This window comes from Lethenteron reissneri, chromosome 26 (assembly GCF_015708825.2).
Source record: "Lethenteron reissneri isolate LAM-NWPU_2019-01 chromosome 26, ASM1570882v1, whole genome shotgun sequence".
Taxonomy (NCBI): Eukaryota; Metazoa; Chordata; class Hyperoartia; order Petromyzontiformes; family Petromyzontidae; genus Lethenteron; species Lethenteron reissneri.
In genome coordinates this window covers 14,170,648-14,197,999 of record NC_083804.1, presented here as the reverse complement: position 1 = coordinate 14,197,999, position 27,352 = coordinate 14,170,648, and the positions used below count along the sequence as shown (strand labels likewise).

At 49.0% G+C, this 27,352-nt stretch overlaps 1 protein-coding gene across 1 annotated transcript in view; it reads right to left on the bottom strand.

Annotated features, from left to right (window-relative positions):
* The window catches only part of LOC133347959 (glycine, alanine and asparagine-rich protein-like), a 30,410-nt gene extending 14,210 nt beyond the window's left edge, over positions 1-16,200 (bottom strand). The window contains exons 1-2 of the mRNA XM_061560723.1: positions 16,067-16,200; positions 4,752-4,829 (exon numbers count right to left, since the gene is read on the bottom strand). Coding sequence (XP_061416707.1) covers positions 4,752-4,796 — 45 coding nt within the window. The 5' untranslated portion in view covers positions 4,797-4,829; positions 16,067-16,200. The remainder of the gene's footprint in view (positions 1-4,751; positions 4,830-16,066) is intronic.
* Between the last annotated feature and the right edge of the window lie 11,152 nt (positions 16,201-27,352).

The window sequence follows — 27,352 nt, the reverse complement described above, 5'->3', positions numbered from 1 at the left end:
GAGTCCGCTTGATGGTTTATGTCAAACATCGACAATGCAACAGGACCATCGCTGTGGATTCAGCAAGCCTTTCCCTAGGTTAAAAACACTGGTCAACACACTTTTTCCAGCATAAGGTATTCCAACGGTTTAAGGTAATTTTGGGGTGCTGATTCCAAATCTGGCATCAGTTTTTGTTTATCACATCAGGTTTTTTGGGATATCAAATATTGCATTTTCAATAAAAACTGCAGAAGAAAAATATTAAATAAATGTGGATATCTACATAAAATCATATTATAAACACACTATCCTAAAAATACAGCACCATATTTTAACACTAAAGCAGTCACTGACTCGCAACAACTTGCAATCATAAGTGACAGAGTTAATTTCGGGTAAAATCAATGAAAATGGGGTATGCCGATAGCATAGAATGAGATGTGATAGAGCAAATCTGAGATCAGATTTGGAATCAGCACCTTGAAATTAGTCTAAAACAGCTGCAAAAGTCCATGCCAGAAAAAAATGTTTTTGTTTGTTTGTTGACCAGTGTAATGCACTTCGTTACGTTGGCAGAGTCTGAATGCCCGTCACCTCGTCTCGCACGGGTTTTGCTCCAGGCACTTCAGTTTCCTCTCGGTACGCACCGCAGCGGCGAGACGTTAACTACCTCGCCTGGTATTCAGGTCGTGGGTTCGGTCCCGATCCCGACGTCTGTATAATTGGAGCATGCGTCTCTCTCCCCGTGGTCGTGTGGATTTTTCTCTCTGGGTCCCCTGGTTTTCTCTCCCCATTTAGAAACATGCGCTTACGAGTATTTGGCTGCTATACATTTACACTTGATAAGCCACTTCGTTGAGCTGTCATTTGTGGCCAGTTCGCTTCTGAAAAAGAGCTACGCAGCTCAGTGGGCCTTACCCGGTAAAGTATAAAATAGTTAATAGTTTTAGTAAACAAGCATTAGTAGCCGTATTGGCCAGACATTCGAAACCATGACCCTCCTGAATAAGGGTCATTAAGGAACCGCTTCGTGATGTCATTTATCAAGGACCCACTGTCTCGTATTCACCACCTGGCATTGCGGCTCTTGAAATATTTGAGGTTTTTTACCGAATTAAAAAAAATGTCTCTTCTTGTTGTTGTGGTTGCCGACCCCCTGGTTTCGCTTTCCCAGGCAAAGTCATTTAATCGTGATTGTGAACAATAAATAAACAAAACAAACAATCCAATTTTCGAAGCAAGACTGGATTTTTGTTGTTGTTTGAGCCTTTTGCTTTGTAGAAAGAAATTCAACGTACATACACTCACACAGAGACCAATAAACTCACTACACAGAGACCCATAGACTCACTCAGAGACCCATAGCGTATTGTCCTTCCCCTGCAACTCCGATCAGCATGGTTACCTATGTAAACATATAGTCATCGTACAGCGCCATGGCATGCAATTAGCATGAACGATGCTCTACAAAATGGAATTATCACGCGTTGTTAAGCGTAAGACTGTTGGTGAAGAATACGGAAACAACGACTGAAGAAGAGTGCGCCAAGAAGCGTGGTGAGCGGCAAGCTTGGGATTGCACCGAGAGATGGAAAGAGGAACACAGGTCCGTGACCTCAAACTGAAAGTGGGTGAGGCCCAAAGGTCAAAAAAGAGTAAAAGAGTGGCAGCCGAGGAACGGACCATGCACCGAGTAGGAGATGGAGCGACAAAATGAGTTCGCGTGCAGTAGGTGCCGGGTGGATTCCACTGGTCAACACACTTTTTCTGGCACAAGGTATTCCAACGGTTTTAAAGTAATTTTGGGGTGCTGATTCCAAATCTGGCATCAGTTTTTGTCTATCACATCAGGTTTTTGAGATATCAAATATTGCATTTTCAATAAAAACTGCAGAAGAAAAATATTAAATAAATGTGGATATCTACATAAATGATATTATAAACATGCTATTCTAAAAATACAGCACCATATTTTAACACTAAAGCAGTCACTGACTCGCAACAACTTGCAATCATAAGTGACGTGACAGTTAATTTCGGGTAAAATCAATGGAAATGGGGTATGCCGATAGCATAAAAATGAGATGTGATAGAGCAAATCTGAGATCAGATTTGGAATCAGATTTGGAATAGTCTAAAACAGCTGCAAAAGTCCAGGCCAGAAATGTTTTGTTGTTGTTGACCAGTGTTATCACAAGCGGTGATGGCGGTGGTGACGGCCTGGGGGAGGCCTTCATCCAAGAAGTAAGTTGACCACGGCCAATAATGATTTACGACGAATGTCACGTGAATTGTCTGAGCAAGTGCGATGGCTTGGTGACATTGTGCTTCAGTCCTGGTCGCTCTCACGCGAGTGTCACCGCGCTTGTACAGAGCTGCACAAAGCGCGAGGGAACAAACGGAAAACAACGCAAACGAGACAAAGCTAAGTCGACCGCCGAATCAAAGTGTGACCCCAAAATCGTGGAAATTATCCAATTGGTGGAGGAATGAACCATTCCAGAAAGACACACGTTTATCAAAAAATATAAATAAACACATGGACCCATAGAGACTGTTGGCGGAAGTGCTGTTAGCGAGGACCAATTGAGGCCGGCACGTTGCACAAGAGCACGTCTCCCCAATACTGACGTCTACACACCTCACCAGGTACTCATTTGAGGCCAAGCCAGCCTAGGGGAGACCCGGGACGGCTTCTGAAATTCGTCACCAATGTTGGCCGTGAGTTGGAATCAAACTAGGGTGGCTGGGCTCGCAGAGCAGTGCAATAACTACCTCGGTATCCGCTCATCCACCGTAACGTACACACACACACACACAAAAGACAAAGATCCCCCATATCGCCCTAACAGACTGTTGGGGCAAGTTCTGTGCTCTTGCCCAGGACCGGTTCAGATATCTGTCACCGAAGTTGGCCACGAGCGAGAATCGAACTCAGGTCGCCGGGTTTGTAGCGCAGCGTGCCAACTCCGACCGCTTCCCCACTATTTGAATAACAATTGCACACACACACAGATGTCTATAAACACACACGCGTATAAATAGACAAACACGTGACATCACTTTATTGGGGAAAAAGCAGCGTGCTCTTCTTTGGCATTGCGGGTCGATATGTCACATCCAGAAATAGCATCACAGCCACAGTTTCCTGGGTAGAGGTCTCCCTCCTCCCCTCTCACTCCCTCCCTCCTTCCCTCCAGCAGGCACACATCGACAAAGATCCCCCATATAACCATAAAAGACCGTTGGGGCAAGTGTTGTTAGCGAACAGCACCTACGAAGGCTGACACGGCACACGATGGGGTGGGTGGCCAGCACCACGCCCGGCTGCCTTCGTCTCCCCGGTGGCGATGTTTACACACCGCACCAGGTACTCATTTGAGGCTGAGTCGATCGGTTCAGATAATCGTCACTGGTGTTTGACTACGAGCGGGAATCGAACTCGGGTCACTGGGTTTTGTAGCATGGCGCACTAACCATTACGCACGCAGACACGCACACACATGTTTGGCACGGAGCACGAGCAAAACACTCGCACGAGAGGGGGGGGGGTGGCGGCAAAGCACGTGCCGCGGAGACGTAAACACGGGCGCACACGCGCGCGGCGCACGGGAGAAGAGCGCGTGGCACGCCGTAGGGGAGCAACCGCAAGCAACAACCGCGAGCAACCTCAAGGAAATAGGAATAGTGAGCGACGCGTTGAGAAGCTGCCTGGCAATCGCGTGCGTCCGTTAATGGCCACGGGGGGAAACTGTGAGCGACCTCAAAAGGACGGGGGAACAATCGCGACGGACGTTTTCGAGGGAGCGGTCACGATTACGAAGCAACCGCGAGAGGTCAACAAACCTGCCCCCAGTAAGCAACCAAGCGCGGCCATCGACAACCGCGCGCGCAATCGCACGCGCTCGTGGGAAGCCCAGAAGTGACCTAGCCCCGACCGCGAGCAACTTCACGCAACCCATCGCTCGCGGCAAGAGCTACGGGCGACCTCGTGCGGAATAAAACCCTGCACGCGAGCCAGCGGCTGCCCGTACGGTGACACCGGGGAGGGCCCCGAGCCACGAGCAACAAGTCCCGCGCCGCAGGAGCGAAGCAACTCCCGGGAACATTAGCCCTGGGTTAGCCTTGACGGCCGAACACGCAACCCCGGGCCAAACCTCGACGCAACCGGCCTTGTACGTGGAGACGTGAGGGAGCAGACGCCCGCACACCCTCGCACTCCCACTGTCGCTCGCACTCCCCCACACTTCTCTCGTACTCTTTCCCTCGCACTCCCACTGTCGCATGCACCCCCACACACTTCTCTCGTACTCTTTCCCTCGCACTCCCACTGTCGCTCGCACTCCCACACTTCTCTCGCACTCTTTCCCTCGCACTCCCACTGTCGCTCGCACTCCCCCACACTTCTCTCGCACTCTTTCCCTCGCACCCCCACTGTCACTCGCACTCCCACTGTCGCTCGCACTCCCACACTTCTCTCGCACTCTTTCCCTCGCACCCCCACTGTCGCTCGCACTCCCACTGTCACTCGCACTCCCACACTTCTCTCGCACTCTTTCCCTCGCACTCCCACTGTCGCTCGCACTCCCCCACACTTCTCTCGCACTCTTTCCCTCGCACTCCCACTGTCGCTCGCACTCCCACTATCTCACACTCTCTCTTTTGCACTCCCATTCCCTCTTCTCACTCACACACACACAGCCTTGCACACCCTTCACGCACACTCGCCCCGCACACTCGCTCACACTCGAACCCGCTGGCTGGCTCACCTTGAGAGCCTTGTTCACCTTGCTGCTATTGCTGTTTGTCGTCATGCCACGCAGACTGGCAGTGCAGAGAAGGCCTCACTGCGGGTCGAGAAGAGACAGAAGGGTTGGGGTGGGGCGGGAGGACAAGGGGAGAGGGACCGGCGGTCAAACGCGTTTGCTCTTTCCAATGCTGCATGCTGCAAATGATCCGCTCGTGCAGCATCAGCGCAAATGAGTCTCCGTTTGTGTTCCACACGAAAGATGACGGACGGTCAACACGAGTGCATACATTTGTTAATGCCGCATGCTGCAATTGATTCCCGTGTGTTGCACGCTGGAAATTGATACTCGATTTCTGTTCGATACAAGAAGGGAGAACCAATTGGTAAACACTGCTACGCACACATCCATTGCTGCTGCTACATTGATTTCCCAATGCCAAATGCTGAAAATTATTCTCGACTTCTGGTCGACACAAGCGGAGAGGGACAAACGGTGAACACAGGTGCACTCATTTGCTGCCGCCGCCGCTGCTGCATGCTGCAAGCGATTCCCCAGCGCAGTGCGCTGCAAATAATTCTCCTGTTCCCTATTACACAGCAGCAGCAGCAACATCAGGAAGGCACGCTTCCTGCCGCAAACGCTTGTCGCTGGGTCTCGGCGGAAATGCCCGAGGCTCAGAGAAGCAGACCAAGGCCTTCGGACGGGAGAAGACGACGCAACAACGCGTGTCACACACGCGCAGATGCACACGTACAAACAATGGCAAAGATCCCCCGTGTAGCCTGCACAAGCCGCAGGGACAAGTTCCGTAAGCGAGCGCCGATTAAGGCCGGCACGGCACACGGGGGAGTGGGTGGCCAGCACCACGTCCGGCCGCATTTGTCTCGCCAGTGCCGATGTTTAAACACGGCCTACCAGGTACCCATTTATGGCCGAGTCCACCCAAGGGTGGCCCATTACCGATTCAGACATTAGTTACCGATATGGGGCAGTGGGAGAGAGTCGAACTCGGGTCGCTTGGTTTGTAACCCAGCGTGCTAACCACCACACTAGTGCTCCCCACTGCGCACACACGCACGCACAGGTGCACAGACGTGTGCACACACACACGTGCGCACACACGCACGCACAGGTGCACACACGTGCGCGCACACACGTGCACGAGCGTACACCTCAATGGCCGGAGCTGAGGCTGATGGGGAATTTTCTGCGCGACGTTCGCAAAGGCGAAATCAAAACGCAAAACCACTTCCGTGAGGTTTTTGTTGGAAAGCTGGAGAGAGCAGCAGCAGCACTGCTTTTACCAAGCCCTCGACCGCGTGGTGGTAACCCCCACACGCGAAAACGAGTTCCAAAAACCGTAGCAATTCGCGCGCTAACACCAACTCTAGCCCAAACATTGAGGTTTTATTTAGCCCTCATCTTAACAGCGGACCCCGTGGCTCTCGTACTAATTCGAGCCATAACACTAACACTTGTCCTCACACTCAAGCTCTTTGCACGAGCTCTAACCCTAACCCCCACACTTGCTCAGACCCTCACACTAGCCCGAACCCCATCAACATTAATAATAATAATTACCGACAGAGCTATGCGCACGTACACACGTGTGTATGTTGAAATTCTTTCGCATTGTACGTAGCCAACCGTGCTAATCGGAGGTGCGGGGGAAGGACAACAAACTAAACATGTTAGCGACATGACTGACAGCGCGGCCACTTCATCACTTGAAACTGGAATATTGACGCACGGAACACCAGCAACCCTGTCACTGCTGTGGTACACAAAAAAAAGACCCGCCGGAAAGCCTTAACAGACTGTAGGGGCAAGTGCTGTTAGCGAGCACCTATGAAGGGGGTGGGTGGCCAGCACCACGCCCGACCGCCTTTGTCTCCCCAGTGCCGATGTTTGCACACCGCACCAGGTACTCATTTCAGGCTGAGTCGACCTAGGGGAGGCCCAGGACCGGTTCAGATAATCGTGACTGGTGTTGGTCGTGAGTGGGAATCGAACTCAGGTGGCCAGGTTCATAGCGCAACACGCTAAACGCTACACTACCGCTCCCCACAAACGTGGTACACGCACACACACGACCCAGCACAAAGATCCCCCGTGTAGCCTTAACAAACTGTTGAGGCAAGTGCTGTTAGCAAGCACCTACGAGGTACCATAATACTCTCGCATACACACACACACATGACCCAGAACCTTTGTGAGGGAAACTAACCTCTAACCCTCTAGCACACAGACACACACGACTCAGTGAGAACCACGATGACACGTGGGATAGCCGCTGTTGTGATGAATGAATAAACATCCCCTCCTACCTACCTTCCCTCCACACGCAGCAATGGGATGGCGGGGGTTGAAGGTGAAGTGCTGGACATTGGGGCCAGAGCAACGGCCACAACAGGGAAAATAAATACACGACGATTTGCCTCTGAGCTGATAAGAGGAACTCCCACCGAACTCCCCGGCCAGTTTGCCCGCCTGCCCACCCACAGGCCTACGAACCCACCCACCCACCCACGCACCCACCTACCCACTCACCTACCCACCCACCTACCCACTCGTCCGCCCGCCCGCCTTTGAGGAACTACATCCACAATGGCCAAACGACCTTGCACACCAGACCGCGACCCCCTGTCCATCACGTACTCGCAGCACTCGCACCCAGAGACAAAGATCCCCCCGTGTAGCCCAAGCGGGTTGTTGGGGCCAGCGCTCTTCACGAGAACCCACGAAGGCCACCGGCACGGCACACCTATGAGAGGGCGGTGTGACCAGCACCACGCCCGGCCAGCCGCCTCCCGACTCCCCTGCCGTCAGATTTAACACACAGCACCGGGTACTCATTTAAGGCCGAGTCGAACTAGGGGAGGCCCAGGACCGGTTCAAATAATCGCCACTGGTGTTGGCCGTGAGTGGGAATCAAACTCAGGTGGCCAGGTTCATAGCGTAGCGCGCTAACCGCTACACTACCGCTTCCCACCATTACGTGTACACACACACACGCTCACACGCTCGCCAAAAGCACATGGCACTGGCGGACGAGACACAGACTGGCTAATGTTTTGGCGGTGGCGTTGGGAGTGAGTGGAGATTCTTACGGCTGTCAAGGGGTTTCCACTTTGGGAGTTTTTTTTTCTCGACTAAGTACCTAGCAAGTATCCCCGTGAAAAACGTGGCTCGGAAATTCGAAAAGACCGGCGACAAAATTTATACCGCAGCTTCTTTGAAGAGGTCATCCGATTTAAGTGCAAAACAGCTGGATGTGGACTTTACACATCCCAATTTTATTCATTTTGGTTTCAATATTTAAGGCAGCAGCGAATGAGAAAGAGTTATCAAACGGCTGCTCCGAAAACGACGAGCCGAGTTCGACTCCCCGGCCTTCCGAGATTGACGCCGAGTGCCGAGTGGTGACTTGAACCGGTCCAAGGGCCGGCTGCCTTCACTCAAACCCTCGCACTGACCAACGCCGTGAAGTACGGCCACACGACCTCCCTGACCGACACAACGGCGCGTTGTGCAGGGTCCTTTCATCCAGCAGTGGATTGACAACGTACTGTAAGTTCTGTGCAAGAATGGTGGCGGAGGAATATGTGTTTTGAATGCAAAGAAGTGGAGCAATTTCTCCTGCGGTACTTCCAATTGGAAAGTGAGCGATGCAGCTGTAGCTGTGGTTAACACGGGGGGGGGGGGAGGGGGGTGGCAAGGCTGGTGTGATCAATGATGTTGAAATGACGATGTTGCTTCATCACACGGGAAGTGGAGATGGGAGGGATTGAGATGATGCTCAACGTCACAGAACTCAGTGTCACAGCATCAGACGCTCGCTCGAAAACACCAACGCATCACAGCGGTGTGACTGAGTGTGGTGGTGTGAGAGTGAGTAGTATTGCCACTTTTTCTGTACTGCACTATCACATACTCACCCATGAACACCATAGCATAACATACACAAAAACACACACACATTACTGTATATACCTGTACAAGTGTACAACATTTCAGCATACGTGAACAAGACAAAGATCCCCGTATAGCCTACACAGACTGTAGGGACAAGTGCTATTAGTGAGCACCTATGAAGGCAGGCACAGCACACGAGAGGGTGGGTGGTCAGCACCACGCCCGGCCGCCTTTGTCTCCCAAGTGGAAATGTTTTACACACCGCACCAGGTACTCATTGAGGCAGGACCGGTTCAGATAATCGTCACTTGTTGGCCGTGAGCGGGAATCGAACTCGGGTCGCCGGGTTCGTAGTGCAGCGCGCTAACCACTGCGCCACCACTCCTCATCTGTCCAACATTCATGCATACATGAACACACACACATATGTACTACAATACCTATGCATGTGTGCATACGAAACGTTGAGAAGGCTACGCATGCACGTGCTTCATGTGACTGTGCATGTATGCTCAGCGCACGCAGTTTCACACGCAGACACAGACAACATTGCGTCAGTGAAAAAATGTGCGATCGTTTAAGGGCCAGAACAGAGAAACCAGGAGCACATGGGGTGTCACGTGACTCACAGCAACACTGCACCAAGTTCAGCAGCACGTGTACGTACTCGCCCACTCCGTCACATCGCCTTTGTGCCACAGGTAGAACTGCTTTTTGTGTGTTCACATCTTGTCCTTCCACCGCACTTCCGATCAGCAAAGGTTGGCTACGTACGACGGGAAAAGAATTTCAACGCACATACAGCAAGGATGTGACACCTGTGGTAAAAATGCGATGTTACATAGCACGCACAGGTAGTCTGAAAGTCCAATCACCCTCCTCCTCTTGCCACCACCACCATCACCTCTACCAAGGCGGCAGGTGTGGTAGGTATGTATGTACCTTGACATTATTTCGCACCGTACGTAGCCAGCCGTGCTAATCGGAGGTGCCGGGGTAAGCACGGTCAACTGAAGACAAAAAGCAGTTGTTAAGAAATTAGTTTTCAATCTAAAGTGTGGGTAGGCCCACCTCCTCCAATACGTTTTGCTCAACGTGGAAGAGTAGGCCAAATACTCTCCAGAGCTCACTCTAGTTGCAGGCCCCTTCCACCAGCAGTGCCATGAGCAAGCACGACAGCAGTACACAACAGCACTTTATCTACACAACTGGAATAAGAAAATTACGATTATCGCGGATAAATCATAAATATCGTGACGATATCGTAGGATATCGTGACAATATCGTACGATATCGTCACAATATCGTACAATATCGTAGGATATCGTCACAATATCGTTGAATATCGTCACAATATCGTACAATATCGTAGGATATCGTGACCATATCGTACGATATCGTGCAATATCGTGATTATATCGCAATATCGTACGATGTTGTACGATATCGCGACGATATCGCGGCGACCCCCCCCCCGCCGCCCCTCACTTCGTGACGCCAAGCGATGAAGGTTTCACTCTCCACCACCACCGCCATCATCAACAACAACAAACCAAAACCGCTACAACAAAACACCTAAATACGGCGCCATTCCAATGTCTACAACAATAACAAACCCGCCCCACGTAAGATATTTTGTGTTTGTGAAGAGAAAAAAAATATTTAATAAAAACACCGAAATTCCCCTCAGCGACAATCGAGGCGGCGGCGGCGGCAAAAAAAGGCGGGAAAACGAGAGGCCGCGGCGCGTCGCCTGTAACTCGAAAACTAAAACAAATAAACAACAACGGATATAAACACACGAGCGGACAACATCAATAACAAACAAATAAAGACGTGTGGGATGTAGAGAGAGTGACCGCACTGCGGTGGTGGTGGTTGTTGAGGCCGAGATGAGGGAGGAGGCGGCTGCTGCCCCCCTGATGACTCAGCAATGAACCACGCACTCATCACTATTCTACTACACTTATACACTCTTACACACTACTACACACTACTATACTCTTACACACTCATCACTATTCTACTACACTTATACACTCTTACACACTACTACACACTCATCACTATTCTACTACACTTATACACTCTTACACACTACTACTTATACACACTACTATACTCTTACACACTACACACTCATCACTACTACACTTATACACTCTTACACACTACACACTCATCACTACTAATACTACTACACACTCATCACTACTACTACTTATACACTACTACACTCTTACTAGATTATTACACTACATACTACACACTCTCATACATACTACACACCAACTCACTCATCACTACTACTACTACTTATACACACTACTATACTCTACTACACTCTTACACACTACACACTCATCACTACTACTATACTCTCTTACACACTACACTACACTCTATTACACTCTTACACACTACATACTAAACTACACACTCATCATTACTACTACACTCTTATACACTAAACTACATACTACACGCACTCATCACAACTACTACACACTTATGCACACTACATACTACACACTCTTACACACTACACTACACACATCATAACTACTACACACTACATTACATACTCATCATAACTACACTACATTCTTATACACACTTACACTCTTACACACTACACTCCATACTACACACTCATCATAACTACACACTTACACTCTTATACACACTACATACTACACTACATACTACACACACTCTTACATACTACACACACTCTTACACACTATACTACACACTCATACACACTACATACTACACACACTCTTACACACTATACTACACACTCATACACACTACACTCCCATCATACTACACACTCTCACACACTACACCCTCTTACTACACTCTTACACACTACACACCCTGACTAGACTCCCACACACTACACTCCCACACACTACACCCGCACTCCGAGCTTACAGTTACTCATAACAACCCAACAAACTCACGATTATTTATAAAAGCACCTCCGCCCAGCGCGCTTAAGTTATGGTCTCGACGTGACCTTCAAGGTTGTGAACAAGGCACTCATCCAGCAGTGGAATGAACGGGTCGTGGTTGTAATGCCGTACACCACACACACACAAGACACACACGTGTTGTTACACACGTGTTGTTACACACCTTGCACACCTATAACTCTCTTCAAGTAGCTCATCTAACACACGAGCGCACGTCGTGGTGTTAAATCCCTTACGTATACAGGTAGTCTTTGACTTACGATATTTCGATCTTACGATGGCGACACAGCAAAATTATAAAATATTTTACATACATAAATACATACAGTATATAGTTTATACAGTACGGTACTGTAAATTGCTCTGCTTTGATATATTATCACCATTCTTTAAGACTCCTGGCTAGGCCATCTTCGACTTACGGCATTTTCGACTTACGATGAAGTCGTCGTAACGCATCTCCGTCGTAAGTCGGGGACTGCCTGTATTGTAACGCCTTTATTGCCGCATTTTTACACACCTCATTCATCACAACACTTTTACACTAATGTACGATACCGTTCAACAACATCTTTGCACTCACAGACATCGTCACAACATCGCAACACACCTTACCCACACACACCTTGACGTGAACACCCCATACACGTGAACACCCCATACACGTGAACACACCCTGACACTACACCACACATGAACACCCCATACACGTGAGCACACCCTGACACTACACCACACATGAACACCCTATACACGTGAGCACACCCTGACACTACACCACACATGAACACCCCATACACGTGAACACACCCTATACACGTGAGCACACCCTGACACTACACCACACATGAACACCCCATACACGTGAGCACACCCTGACACTACACCACACATGAACACCCCATACACGTGAGCACACCCTGACACTACCCACACATACACCCCATACACGTAGCACACCCTGACACTACACCACACATGAACACCCTATACACGTGAGCACACCCTGACACTACACCACACATGAACACCCCATACACGTGAGCACACCCTAACACTACACCACACATGAACACCCCATACACGTGAGCACACCCTAACACCACACATGAACACCCCCTAACACTACACCACACATGAACACCCCATACACGTGAACACACCCTAACACTACACCACACATGAACACACCCTAACACTACACCACACATGAACACCCCATACACGTGAGCACACCCTGACACTACACCACACATGAACACCCCATACACGTGAACACACCCTAACACCACACATGAACACCCCCTAACACTACACCACACATGAACACCCCATACACGTGAACACACCCCATACACGTGAGCACACCCTAACACCACACATGAACACCCCCTAACACTACACTACACATGAACACCCTATACACGTGAACACACCCTAACACTACACCACACATGAACACACCCTAACACTACACCACACATGAACACCCCCTAACATTACACTACACATGAACACCCCCACACACGTGTTGCCCACCATCAGCACTTGTCCCAACAGCCTCATTACAGGCCACATGTCTGTGTCGGCACAATCGTCGAGAAATCTCGAACAGTCGGAATCACACCCAAGAGAAACAACGCTTAGCAAGCAACAACAACAACAACCCCCACGCCGGTGTAGACTCATGTAATACAGTCTTACAGGCAAACACACTCAACACACACACACACACGTGTACACTAACACTCACCACCACACACACGTGTATACTAACACTCACCACACACACACGTGTACACTAACACTCACCACCACACACACACGTGTACACTAACACTCACCACCACAACACCACACACACGTGTACACTAACACTCACCACCACACACACACACGTGTACACTAACACTCACCACCACAAAACCACACACACGTGTACACTAACACTCACCATACACACACACGTGTACACTAACAGTCAACACCACACACACACGTGTACACTAACACTCACCACACACACACACGTGTACACTAACAATCACCATCACAACACCACACACACACGTGTACACTAACACTCACCACCACAACACACACACACGTGTACACTAACACTCACCACCACACACACGTGTATACTAACACTCACCACACATACGTGTACAATCACCACCACACACACACACGTGTACACTAACAATCACCATCACAACACCACACACACACACGTATACACTAACAATCATCATCACAATACCACACACACACGTGTACACTAACACTCACCACACACACGTGTACAATCACCACCACACACACAGAGTTAACAATAAGCTGCCTGACACGCTCACAAATGTACACACTCAGCAGAAACAGACGCACACACTCAGCAGAAATAAACCCACTACACACTCCACACACGTGTCTACTCGGCATTGGTAAGGCTAATTTACTTTTAACCAAACCTGAGGTTTACACACCTGTTCACCTGTAAGGTTTACCACACATTTTCCTTATTTACATTCGATGTTTGGGGCACACTCGGGCTAATAACCACCCAACACACACACACACACAGACACACTTGTTTACAGACACACTTGTTAACACACACACTTGTTTACACACACAGACACACTTGTTTACAGACACACTTACTTGTTTACACACACACTTGTTTACAGACTCACACACTTGTTTAAACACACAGACACACACTTGCTTACACACACAGACACACTTGTTTACAGACACACTTGTTAACACACACACTTGTTTACACACACAGACACACTTGTTTACAGACACACTTACTTGTTTACACACACACTTGTTTACAGACTCACACACTTGTTTAAACACACAGACACACACTTGCTTACACACACAGACACACTTGTTTACAGACACACTTGTTAACACACGCACAGAATACACCGGAAACCCACACAATACTAATAATACCCACGTGTTTACACACGAACACGTGAACTCAACACTCACACTTGTTTACACACACACATACAGATACACTTGTTTACACACTTACACACAAACTTGTTTACACAAAGTATATATCCTGGAAACTTGCATAATACTATTACACGTGTGTTTACACACGAACACGTGAACTCACACACTTGTTTACATACACACACAATATTTGTTTACACACACATAACACACCGAAAACTCACGCAATTCTATTACACACGAACACGTGGGCTCAATACTCACACACTCACACACACGTGTTTACACACACACACGTGGTTTACACACACACGTGGTTTACACACACATATTGTTTACACACTCACACACGTGGTTTACACACTAACACGTGTTTACACACTCACACACTGGCAATAAACTCAATACATTTATTTGGAAACTCGCAGAATACACAGAGAATAACAACGCTATTACACACCAACACATGTTGACTAACTCTTACACTACAGCACACCAACACACTCACACGTATACACACATTTGTTTACACACGTGTGTGTGTACGTTAAACACACACGTGTGTGTACGTTAAACACACACTAGTTTGTATACACACGCACTACTATATACACGGAACATTGTACACTTAACACTTGTTGACTTACGTGCTTTGTTTTTGCCACACTTGTTGACACACACACGCGTACATTTGTGTACACACCAACCCACACAAGTAATTTACTGCAAACACATTCAACACACCAATGTACTCACACTCCCGTCTCTTTATGTAACACATCTGTAGAGTGGTGTTTACACACTCACCGCTAACAACACACGTGTGTATATTTAACATATATTTAACAGGTCCAGTACAAACACACACTTTCATTTACACACTCGCACACTGCACACACTAAAGACGAGTACTGTGGCGATGGATTTAGTATTTACACACGAATACACAGAGACTTGTACACACACACTGGTTTACACTCACACCGTAGTAATGTGTTTATACACACTTGTTAACACGCACACACGTTTATACTGTAACGTATTTACACACACACACACGTTTTTTTACACACACGTACGTGGTTACACACAAGCCACATCACACACTTGTTTACACACATCACACACTTGTTTACACACATCACACACACACACGTTTACACACATCACACACTTGTTTACACACAAGCCACATCACACACTTGTTTACACACATCACACACACACTTGTTTACACACATCACACACTTGTTTACACACATCACACACTTGTTTACACACAAGCCACATCACACACACACTTGTTTACACACATCACACACTTGTTTACACACAAGCCACATCACACACACACTTGTTTACACACACACACACATCACACACACTTGTTTACACACACACACATCACACTTGTTTACACACTCAGCAGCTCGCTCAAGAGAAACACTCCAAACTCACCCTTGTCCCCTCCCGTCTCCTCCTCCTCCTCGTCTTCCCGTGTCTCTCTCCACGTGTCTCTCTCCACGTGTCTCTCTCCCCGTGTCTCTCTCCCCGTGTCTCTCTCCACGTGTCTCTCTCCACGTGTCTCTCTCCCGTGTCTCTCTCCACGTGTCTCTCTCCCCGTGTCTCTCTCCACGTGTCTCTCTCCCCGTGTCTCTCTCCACGTGTCTCCCCTCCTCTCTCTTGTCTCTCCCCCCCGTCTTCCTCTTGTGTCTCTCCTCGTGTCTCTCCCTCCTCTTGTGTCTCTCCCCGATAATCCTGTCCCGTCTCTCTCCCCGTGTCTCCTCTCTTCCTCCTCCTCCCTCTCTCTCTCCTCCTCCTCCTCCCCCAAACTCCCTCCTCTTCCGTCAGCGAATTCGGGCAGAGACGCCCGTCATGTTGATGATGTTGCTGTTGATGGTGGCGATGGCGATGATGATGATGATGGCGATGATCCGATACAATAACGGCAGCAGCGGAATGATAACGACTGTTGATGGTGGTGATGATGATGTCAATGGTAGCTGGTGATGTTCGTGGTGATAATGGTGATGATGATGGTGGTGGTGGTTAGCAGTGGTGGTGTCAGTGATATCCGGCGATGTCAATGGAAATGATGGTGGTGGTGATAAAGATGGTGATGATGATGGTGATGATGGTAGTGATGATGATGATGGTGATGCCGACGATACGACACAAGCAGTCATCAAATGTCCGAAATGCTTTTTGATGACGAGGATCTTAAATTATGCTGATAACGATGCTGATGATGATTGTGATGCTGATGACAGTGACGACGACGACGATGATGTTGATGATGTGACGCTGCCCCCCCCCCCTCCTCAGCAGACGAGGGGGCTGGCGATGCAGCAGCTGATGCTGTTGCCGACCCTGCTGATGATGTTGTCTCCTGTTGCTGCTGCTGCTGCCACTGTTGCTCTTCCTGCTCCTGCTGCTGCTACAGCTGCTGCCACTGTCTTTCCTGCTGCTGCTCTTGCTGCTGCTACAGCCACTGTTGCTCTTCCTGCTGCTGCTACAGCCACTGTTGCTCTTCCTGTTGCTGCTGCAGCCACTGTCTCTCCTGCTGCTGCTACAGCCACTGTTGCTCTTCCTGCTGCTGCTACAGCCACTGTTGCTCTTCCTGTTGCTGCTGCAGCCACTGTCTCTCCTGCTGCTGCTACAGCCACTGTTGCTCTTCCTGTTGCTGCTGCAGCCACTGTCTCTCCTGCTGCTGCTACAGCCACTGTTGCTCTTCCTGTTGCTGCTGCAGCCACTGTCTCTCCTGCTGCTGCTACAGCCACTGTTGCTCTTCCTGTTGCTGCTGCAGCCACTGTCTCTCCTGCTGCTGCTACAGCCACTGTTGCTCTTCCTGTTGCTGCTGCAGCCACTGTCTCTCCTGCTGCTGCTACAGCCACTGTTGCTCTTCCTGCTGCTGCTGCTGCTACAACCACTGTCTCTCCTGCTGCTGCTACAGCCACTGTTGCTATTCCTGCTGCTGCTTGCTGCTCGTGTGCCCTTGCTAGTTGTGCTCTTGGTTTCGCTGCCGCTGATATCCCTGCTGCTGCTGCTGTTCGTGTGCAGCTGCTGCTGATATCCCTGCTGCAGCTGCTGCTGATATCCCTGTTGTTGTTGCTGTTGATGTGCAGCTGCTGCTGATATTCCTGCTGCAGCTGCTGCTGATATCCCTGTTGTTGTTGCTGTTGATGTGCAGCTGCTGCTGATATCCCTGCTGCTGCTGTTGATGTTTCCTCGACTGTGGACGCAGGTTCCCCTCCCCCCGTGTGTTGCCGGTATTCCTCCTCCTGCTGCTGCTGTTGTTGTTGCTGCTGTTCCTCCTGTTGCTGTTTCTCCTCCTCCTCCTGCTGCTGCTCCTCCTCCTGCTCCTCCTCCTGTTTCTCCTGTTGCTGCCGTTCCTCCTCCTCTTGTTCCTGCTGTTGCTGCTCCTCCTCCTGCTGCTCCTGCTGCTGCTGTTGCTGTTCCTGCTGCTGCTGCTTGTGCTGTTCCTGCTGCTGCTGCTTGTGCTGTTCCTGCTGCTGCTGCTGTGTTAAGTCACGCGTCATATGATGTTTGGTCACGAGGTTTCATTCATGAAATAGAGTGACGTCACGGGCAACAGAGCCATGGCGGGAAGAGACCCGGTATGCGGGGGGCGGGGCTGGAGGAAGAGTGGGGGGGGGTGCAGGGAGGGTGGTGGTGGAGGGGGTGTGTAGGGTGTGTGTGTAGGGTGATGGTGGTGGGGGTGTGTGTGTAGGGTGTGTGTGTAGGGTGTGTGTAGGGGGTGTGTGTGTAGGATGTGTGTGTAGGGTGTGTGTAGGGTGTGTAGGGTGTGTGTGTAGGGTGTGTGTGTAGGGTGTGTGTAGGGTGTGTGTGTAAGGTGTGTGTAGGGTGTGTGTGTGTAGGGTGTGTGTGTAGGGTGTGTGTGTAGGGTGTGTGTGTAGGGTGTGTGTGTGTAGGGTGTGTGTGTAGGGTGTGTGTAGGGTGTGTGTAGGGTGTGTGTAGGGTGTGTGATGGTGTAGGGTGTGTGTAGGGTGTGTGTAGGGTGTGTGTAGGGTGTGTGCAGGGAGGGTGATGGTGGTGGGTGATGATGGTGGAGGGTGATGATGGTGTAGGGTGTGTGTAGGGTGTGTGTGTAGGGTGTGTGATGGTGTAGGGTGTGTGTGTAGGGTGTGTGTGTAGGGTGTGTGTGTAGGGTGTGTGTGTAGGGTGTGTGTGTAGGGTGTGTGTGTAGGGTGTGTGTGTAGGGTGTGTGTAGGGGGTGTGTAGGGTGTGTGTAGGGTGTGTGATGGTGTAGGGTGTGTGTAGGGTGTGTGTGTAGGGTGTGTGTAGGGTGTGTGTAGGGTGTGTGTAGGGTGTGTGCAGGGAGGGTGATGGTGGTGGGTGATGATGGTGGAGGGTGATGATGGTGTAGGGTGTGTGTAGGGTGTGTGTGTAGGGTGTGTGTAGGGTGTGTGATGGTGTAGGGCGTGTGTGTAGGGTGTGTGTAGGGTGTGTGTAGGGTGTGTGTAGGATGTGTGTGTAGGGTGTGTGTGTGTAGGGTGTGTGTGTAGGGTGTGTGTAGGGTGTGTGTAGGGTGTGTGTAGGATGTGTGTGTAGGGTGTGTGTGTGTAGGGTGTGTGTGTAGGGTGTATGTAGGGGGTGTGTTCTACTGGATGTGTTGGGGGTGGGGTAGTGTTATGATGTAGGGGTGTGCTCTACTGGATGTGTTGGGGGTGGGGTAGTGTTATGATGTAGGGGTGTGTTCTACTGGATGTGTTGGGGGTGGGGTAGTGGTATGATGTAGGGGTGTGCTCTACTGGAAGTGTTGGGGGTGGGGTAGTGTTATGATGTAGGGGTGTGTTCTACTGGATGTGTTGGGGGTGGGGTAGTGTTATGATGTAGGGGTGTGCTCTACTGGATGTGTTGGGGGTGGGGTAGTGTTATGATGTAGGGGTGTGCTCTACTGGAAGTGTTGGGGGTGGGGTAGTGTTATGATGTAGGGGTGTGCTCTACTGGATGTGTTGGGGGTGGGGTAGTGTTATGATGTAGGGGTGTGCTCTACTGGATGTGTAGGGGGTGGGGTAGTGTTATGATGTAGGGGTGTGCTCTACTGGATGTGTTGGGGGTGGGGTAGTGTTATGATGTAGGGGTGTGTTCTACTGGATGTGTTGGGGGTGGGGTAGTGTTATGATGTAGGGGTGTGCTCTACTGGAAGTGTTGGGGGTGGGGTAGTGTTATGATGTAGGGGTGTGTTCTACTGGATGTGTTGGGGGTGGGGTAGTGTTATGATGTAGGGGTGTGCTCTACTGGATGTGTTGGGGGTGGGGTAGTGTTATGATGTAGGGGTGTGTTCTACTGGATGTGTTGGGGGTTGGGTAGTGTTATGATGTAGGGGTGTGTTCTACTGGATGTGTTGGGGGTGGGGTAGTGTTATGATGTAGGGGTGTGCTCTACTGGAAGTGTTGGGGGTGGGGTAGTGTTATGATGTAGGGGTGTGCTCTACTGGATGTGTTGGGGGTTGGGTAGTGTTATGATGTAGGGGTGTGCTCTACTGGATGTGTTGGGGGTGGGGTAGTGTTATGATGTACGGGTGTGTTCTACTGGATGTGTTGGGGGTGGGGTAGTGTTATGATGTAGGGGTGTGTTCTACTGGAAGTGTTGGGGGTGGGGTAGTGTTATGATGATTGGGGATTTGTGGAGGGGATGTTACAGAGGGAGAGTGGGAGGCATCACGACGGAGTGTTATGATGGAGGGTTGCGAGGCGGTGTTTCTGGAGGCGTATTACGACACCACACAGGGTGGGTGTGTGTGGTGTGTGTGTGTGTGCATGGCACGGGAAGAGTTTAGGATGTGGGGAGGGGAGGGTGATGTTATGATGAAGGGGATGGACTTGGATACGGGGAGGGGGTGTGGGAAGAGATGGTGTATGGGGAAAAATAAGTGTGGGGGATGTTATGTTGGAGGCATGCGAGAGGTGTGATGGGTGTTATAATCGAGGAGGATGTGTTGTGATGGTGGGTGGGTGTGGGTTTGTGGTGTGGTGTGTGATGTGAGTTCTGGTGTGACTTGGGAGAGCTGTGTTATGATGGGGTATGATGATGGGGGGTGTGGTACGTGTTGATGATGTGTGGGTCATGGTATTGGGGGTGTTATGCGGGTAGGTATGTGGTGCTCAGACACTTGACCACACCTACGGAGTCTGTGCCATTGCGGTAATGGGAAGAGGTGAATAGCAGAAGATTGGTAACTTTGATCCTTACCTTTCTATCGATAGTTCAATGTCAATTTTTTATTAAAGGACGACTGTGTCGTGTTATCTTGGTGTGGTCTGGGACTGGTTTTTTTTCCGCCTTGCCCAACTTTGATCAATCGAACTTATGTAATAATCGTACTTATTTAGATTTAGTGGCTTGATTACTTTTTTTCCTCTATTTTTTCACTATCATTTTTTTTTTTGGGTATCGTTTGTTATTGTAACTTGGTGACCCGCCCCATACTTGGACATCTGTGAACAAAGAGATTATTAGCTCATCGGATTCCTCCTCCAGACTAAATAAAGATTCCTATAAGAATGATGGCAGGTAGGGGGCGGGGTACAGGGGCGAGTGCGAGGGATGGAGGTGTCATAGGGTGGTCCAGATGTCTTGTGACCCCCATTTAATTCTCTAAAACTTAAAAAATTTTTGGAAAAAAGTTAAGTTTATTTAAAGCAAAAATTTAAAGGCAAAGGGGATCAAATGTAACTGGTCAATTAATTGGTGGGGGGGGGGGGGAGGTCACAATACATCTGGACCACTCCGTACTGGGGCAGGTTTGGGTGTCATTTAGATATCAGTGGGGTTGCTGTGAGCAAGGGTTGGGGGTGAGATGGAGGCTGAGCTAATATCTCTGGACTTCACCTACAAAGCAAAGTTTAGTTCCATCTGTGTATATTTTCAAACGTGGTTTCTTTACCTTCCCAATATTTTGAACTCCTATCGTGTTTTTAAAAAAATTTTGATGTTTTCACGTTCTTACCCTGTGCCCCCCCCCCCCCATTACTGGACATGGCTCATCGGATTCATCCAGTACTGTCGAATTCTGATGAGATAGTGGATGGGGTGGTGTAAAATTACACCGTGTGTTGTGTAAGATTACACCGTGTGTTGTGTAAGATTACACCGTGTGTTGTGTATGGTGTGATGTTGCTGTGTGTAAGATTACACCACGTGTGATGTGTAAGATTACACTGGATGTCTTGTTGCTGTGTGTACATGACACCACCACTTGTTGTTGCTGTGTACATGACACCACCACCACGTGTTGTTGCTGTTTGTACATGACACCACCATGCGTGTTGTTGTTGCTGTGTGTACATGACACCACCACCACCACCACCACGCGTGTTGTTGTTGCTGTGTGTACATGACACCACCACCACCACTTGTTGTTGTTGCTGTGTGTACATGACACCACCACTTGTTGTTGCTGTGTGTACATGACACCACCACTTGTTGTTGCTGTGTGTACATGACACCACCACTTGTTGTTGCTGTGTGTACATGACACCACCACCACCACCACCACGCGTGTTGTTGTTGCTGTGTGTACATGACACCACCACCACCACTTGTTGTTGTTGCTGTGTGTACATGACACCACCACTTGTTGTTGCTGTGTGTACATGACACCACCACCACCACCACGCGTGTTGTTGTTGCTGTGTGTACATGACACCACCACCACCACTTGTTGTTGTTGCTGTGTGTACATGACACCACCACTTGTTGTTGCTGTGTGTACATGACACCACCATGCGTGTTGTTGTTGCTGTGTGTACATGACACCACCACCACCACTTGTTGTTGTTGCTGTGTGTACATGACACCACCACTTGTTGTTGCTGTTTGTACATGACACCACCACCACCACCACCACGCGTGTTGTTGTTGCTGTGTGTACATGACACCACCACTTGTTGTTGTTGCTGTGTGTACATGACACCACCACTTGTTGTTGCTGTGTACATGACACCACCACGTGTTGTTGCTGTTTGTACATGACACCACCACCACCACTTGTTGTTGTTGCTGTGTACATGACACCACCATGCGTGTTGTTGTTGCTGTGTGTACATGACACCACCACCACCACGCGTGTTGTTGTTGCTGTGTGTACATGACACCACCACCACCACTTGTTGTTGTTGCTGTGTGTACATGACACCACCACCACTTGTTGTTGCTGTGTGTACATGACACCACCACCACCACTTGTTGTTGCTGTGTGTACATGACACCACCACGTGTTGTTGTTGCTGTGTGTACATGACACCACCACCACCACTTGTTGTTGTTGCTGTGTGTACATGACACCACCACTTGTTGTTGTTGCTGTGTGTACATGACACCACCACTTGTTGTTGTTGCTGTGTGTACATGACACCACCACCACCACTTGTTGTTGTTGCTGTGTGTACATGACACCACCACTTGTTGTTGTTGCTGTGTGTACATGACACCACCACCACCACTTGTTGTTGTTGCTGTGTGTACATGACACCACCACTTGTTGTTGTTGCTGTGTGTACATGACACCACCACCACCACTTGTTGTTGTTGCTGTGTGTACATGACACCACCACTTGTTGTTGTTGCTGTGTGTACATGACACCACCACTTGTTGTTGTTGCTGTGTGTACATGACACCACCACTTGTTGTTGTTGCTGTGTGTACATGACACCACCACTTGTTGTTGTTGCTGTGTGTACATGACACCACCACTTGTTGTTGTTGCTGTGTGTATATGACACCACCACCACCACTTGTTGTTGTTGCTGTGTGTACATGACACCACCACTTGTTGTTGCTGTGTGTACATGACACCACCACCACCACCACCACGCGTGTTGTTGTTGCTGTGTGTACATGACACCACCACCACCACTTGTTGTTGCTGTGTGTACATGACACCACCACCACCACCACCACGCGTGTTGTTGTTGCTGTGTGTACATGACACCACCACCACCACTTGTTGTTGTTTTTCCGTTAGGGAGGAGACGGTGGGCGGGGCTTAGATGTGGAAGCGGAAGTGACGTTCGCGACACTGGGGTCACGTACCGGAAATGCCCTCACTGGGTTGTTTTCGAGGCCACGTGACCGGATGTCCGTTGTGATGTTTTTAAAAAATCCACGATGGCACCGTGTACAGTGCGCGCACGTGCGTTTGTACAGTACCAAAATTACCGTACACCGCCCGGTCTATATACACACACACACAGTCGTGTATGTTTATGTAGAGAGACATAAATATACATGCCCCCGTTATAGCTTTGCATAGAGTTAGTGGAGGCGAGTGGCTGCTGTTGGCGATAATCTGTTGAGGGAGGCACGGCGCACCGGGCTGTTTAGTGCGGTCAAGCGGTCATGCCCGGCCGCCTTTGTCTCTACTACAAAGTGCTTGATGTTTACACAAGCCGCGTGCGGGCACTCGTTTCACGCTGAGCCGTCCTAGGGGAGAGCCGCGGCCGCAGTCGATTGACAAACGGGTTGTGCCGTGCACACAAAGTGACGTTAGCTCGCTCCGAACTCGCCCGCCCTACACACTCTCGGCCTGCGTGGGCTGCCGCGGCGAGTGGTGACCCAAACAGGGTCCATACGTATTCCTGGTTCTGTCGGTAAAGTCACGTAGAAGGGAAATAATATAAATATAAAACAATACAAATTCTCACGACGTTTCGACTGCAACACGAGCGAGCAATCATCATCATCATCAGGTGTGAAACCCACAGCAAGAAATTTTGAAAAAAGTTTCTTGCTGTGGATTTCACACCTGATGATGATTGCTTGTGTTGCGCCCGAAACGTCGTGATTTATTTTATTTCCTACCTACGTGACTTTACCGAAAGAACCAAAGAGTATGGATTCCTGCAGTCACGAAAGCTTCGAATCTTTTGTCTCCCCAGGGCTGATGTTTTCTCCAGCGAACTCGGCACCCGCGTTCCCCCGTAAATTCTCAAACCCTGAATCGCGTGCGCAGAGAGCGCCTCACCGTGGAGACTCGTTTCAGAATTGCAATAGCAGCAAAAACCAAACTCGTTATAATTGTAGATTTGAAGCTTTCGTGACTGCAAGGATTCATACTCTTAGGTTTTTTCGGTAAAGTCACGTAGGTAAAAAGTTAAATTAATGAAAGTAAAATCAAACAAATTAAAAAAATTCACGACGTTTCGGAAGCAACACAAGCCTCCGTCTTCAGGTGGATCCGTCACAGCCACGACAGCTGTATCAAGTAAATGAGAGATCACAAGAAATACCACCCCGTATATATAATGGTTGAGGGGGGGAAGGGCCAGGAACGGCACACTTTTTTTATTAATATGGTAAGGTGAGGCTTAAGACCAAGAGTAGACTGCATAACAAAGGACTGAGCCTTTGTTATGGAGAGGTGCAGTTTGTAACTAACACATGGCAAACATGACAATTAATTATCACAACCGTAGTTAAAGGTTTTTTGGTTTTGTTAGCTCGCGTAAATATGAATGTGTCGTCGTCGTCGTGAAACCCGCCACCCGACAGCCAATTGATCAAGTTTGTCGCTTGCCAATTCGTCGTTACTACTTCAACACACAACCGGTTGTGTGTTGGAGAGTAAAATCCACATTCACATTTCGAGTAACTGTGGCGTTTCGCGGGGTGATTACAACAAGCAGCTTCATCGGGAGATTAGCCGGAATTGTGAGTAAGTCTTCCTGTTTCGGGCGACGGCGGGTTTAACGACACATTTATATTTACGCGATCCAACCCAAAAACAACCACATTTATGATGGGTAAAATTGGTCGCGAAAGCCGACTCACGTGTTAAACTGTGTTGATAACCGCCAGCCCCACTGACACTGATCTCAAACATCATCATCACCATCATCACCACCTTCACTGCTTCTGTTGTCTTTCATTCTTTGTTTTAAGACGTGTCCATAAGATTATAGGATAACATAGGGTACAAGAATATTTAATTCTATTTTTGGTTCTTTCGGTAAAGTCACGTAGAAGGCAAATAATAAAAATAAAACAATAAAGTTCTCACGTTTCGATTGCAACACAAGCAATCATCATCAGGTGTGAAAACCACAGCAAGAATTTTGGAAAACAAAAATCTGCATTTTTTTTCTTTTTTTTTTTCAAAATTTCTTGCTGTGGTTTCACACCTGATGATGATTGCTTGTGTTTCAATCGAAACGTCGTGAGAATTTTGTTTTAGTTTTATTATTTTATTATTTCCCTTCTACGTGACTTTAACGAAAGAACCAAGAATATGAATCCCTGGAGTCACTAAAGCTTTAAATCGAAAAATATTGAATTACATTGAATTATTCTATCCTCTAATCGTGGTTACACACCGCTGGTTTAAATATTTTTCATTGTGTATTCATGTGTTTGGGTGCGATATCCATCGCATAAACGCATCCTGTTCAAATGATTGATTAAAACAAACAAAAAGTTTGTATACGTGTGCATAACGTGTTTTCTAGAGTATGCGTGATTGAGTGTGGGGAGCGGTGGCGTAGTGGTTAGCGCGTTTCGCTACGATCCCGGCGACCCGGGTTTGATTCCCGCTCACGGCCAACACCGGTGACGATTATCTGAACCTGGGCCTCCTACCCTAGGTCGACTCAGTCTCAAATTAGTACTTGGTGCGATGGTGTCAACATCGCCACTGGGGAGACAAAGGCGGCTGGGCGTGGTGTTGCCACCCACACCCCCTCGTGTGCCGTGCCCGCACCTGCACAGGTGCTCGCTAACAGCAGCACTTGCCCCAACAGTCTGCTAAGGCTACACGGGGGAACTTTGTTTGGGTGCGGTTAAGCGATGCTCGCAACGAGCGCAGTGGAGATCCCAGATTGTGCATCTGCCAGTCATCTGTCAGTCAACCCATGACACTTGGGTCTGTTCTGTGACCTCCTGTCAACGAGCCTTCAACACTTCACGTGACCTCCTCCTAAGGGGGTGGCACAGTCGGGTTTTTTACAATCGGGTTTAATTGTCTTTTTATATTAAACCCGATCATCTGAGATTGGGAGAAATGCGGTTTAATTGGTTCTAATTGCGGAACCGCACTTCGCCAACTTCTTCTCAACGATGGGCTTCATCCATTCCAAGCTAAGGAACTCACTGGCGCCCACGATTGTGGAGGAGAAGCTCCTCGTGTTCATCAAGACCAACCTGCCCGCCGCATTCTACGACTACCCCGTGCCCGACGGCCCCCCGAGTACGATAGCAGCACCGACGAGGAAGCAGCCTAAGCCTTGGATCAGAGTCTCGTATTCATTAAACCAGGTTTTAATTCCACGAAATCGGGTTGAATTGTATTAAATAAAAAAAACCCGATGCCTGCCGCTGGAAAATTCGGGTTTTTCCCACCCATGCCTCCTCCGATTAGCACGGTTTGCTACGCGAAAGACGTTCAGTACACCTAGCCTAGCACTTCGTGGGCGAACGGCGGCTTAACGTTGGTCGAGCGTGTGTGGATTTGAGTGGAGGGATGTGGATGCGAGTGGATCTCTCTTTGCACACGTCTCGTTACGTGTCGATCCTGAGTCGTTCCACTTCAACGGATTTTCCAGGTGAAATTTCTACGAATGGAGGGAAAAAACGCCGATAATATCTAATCCCAAGTCAGCCTAAGCTCTGATGTATGTACATATGTGAACTTTTTTCTTCTTGGTTCTTTCGGTAAAGTCACGTAGAAGGGAGATAATAAAATAATAAAAGATAATAAAATACAATTCTCACGACGTTTCGGCCAC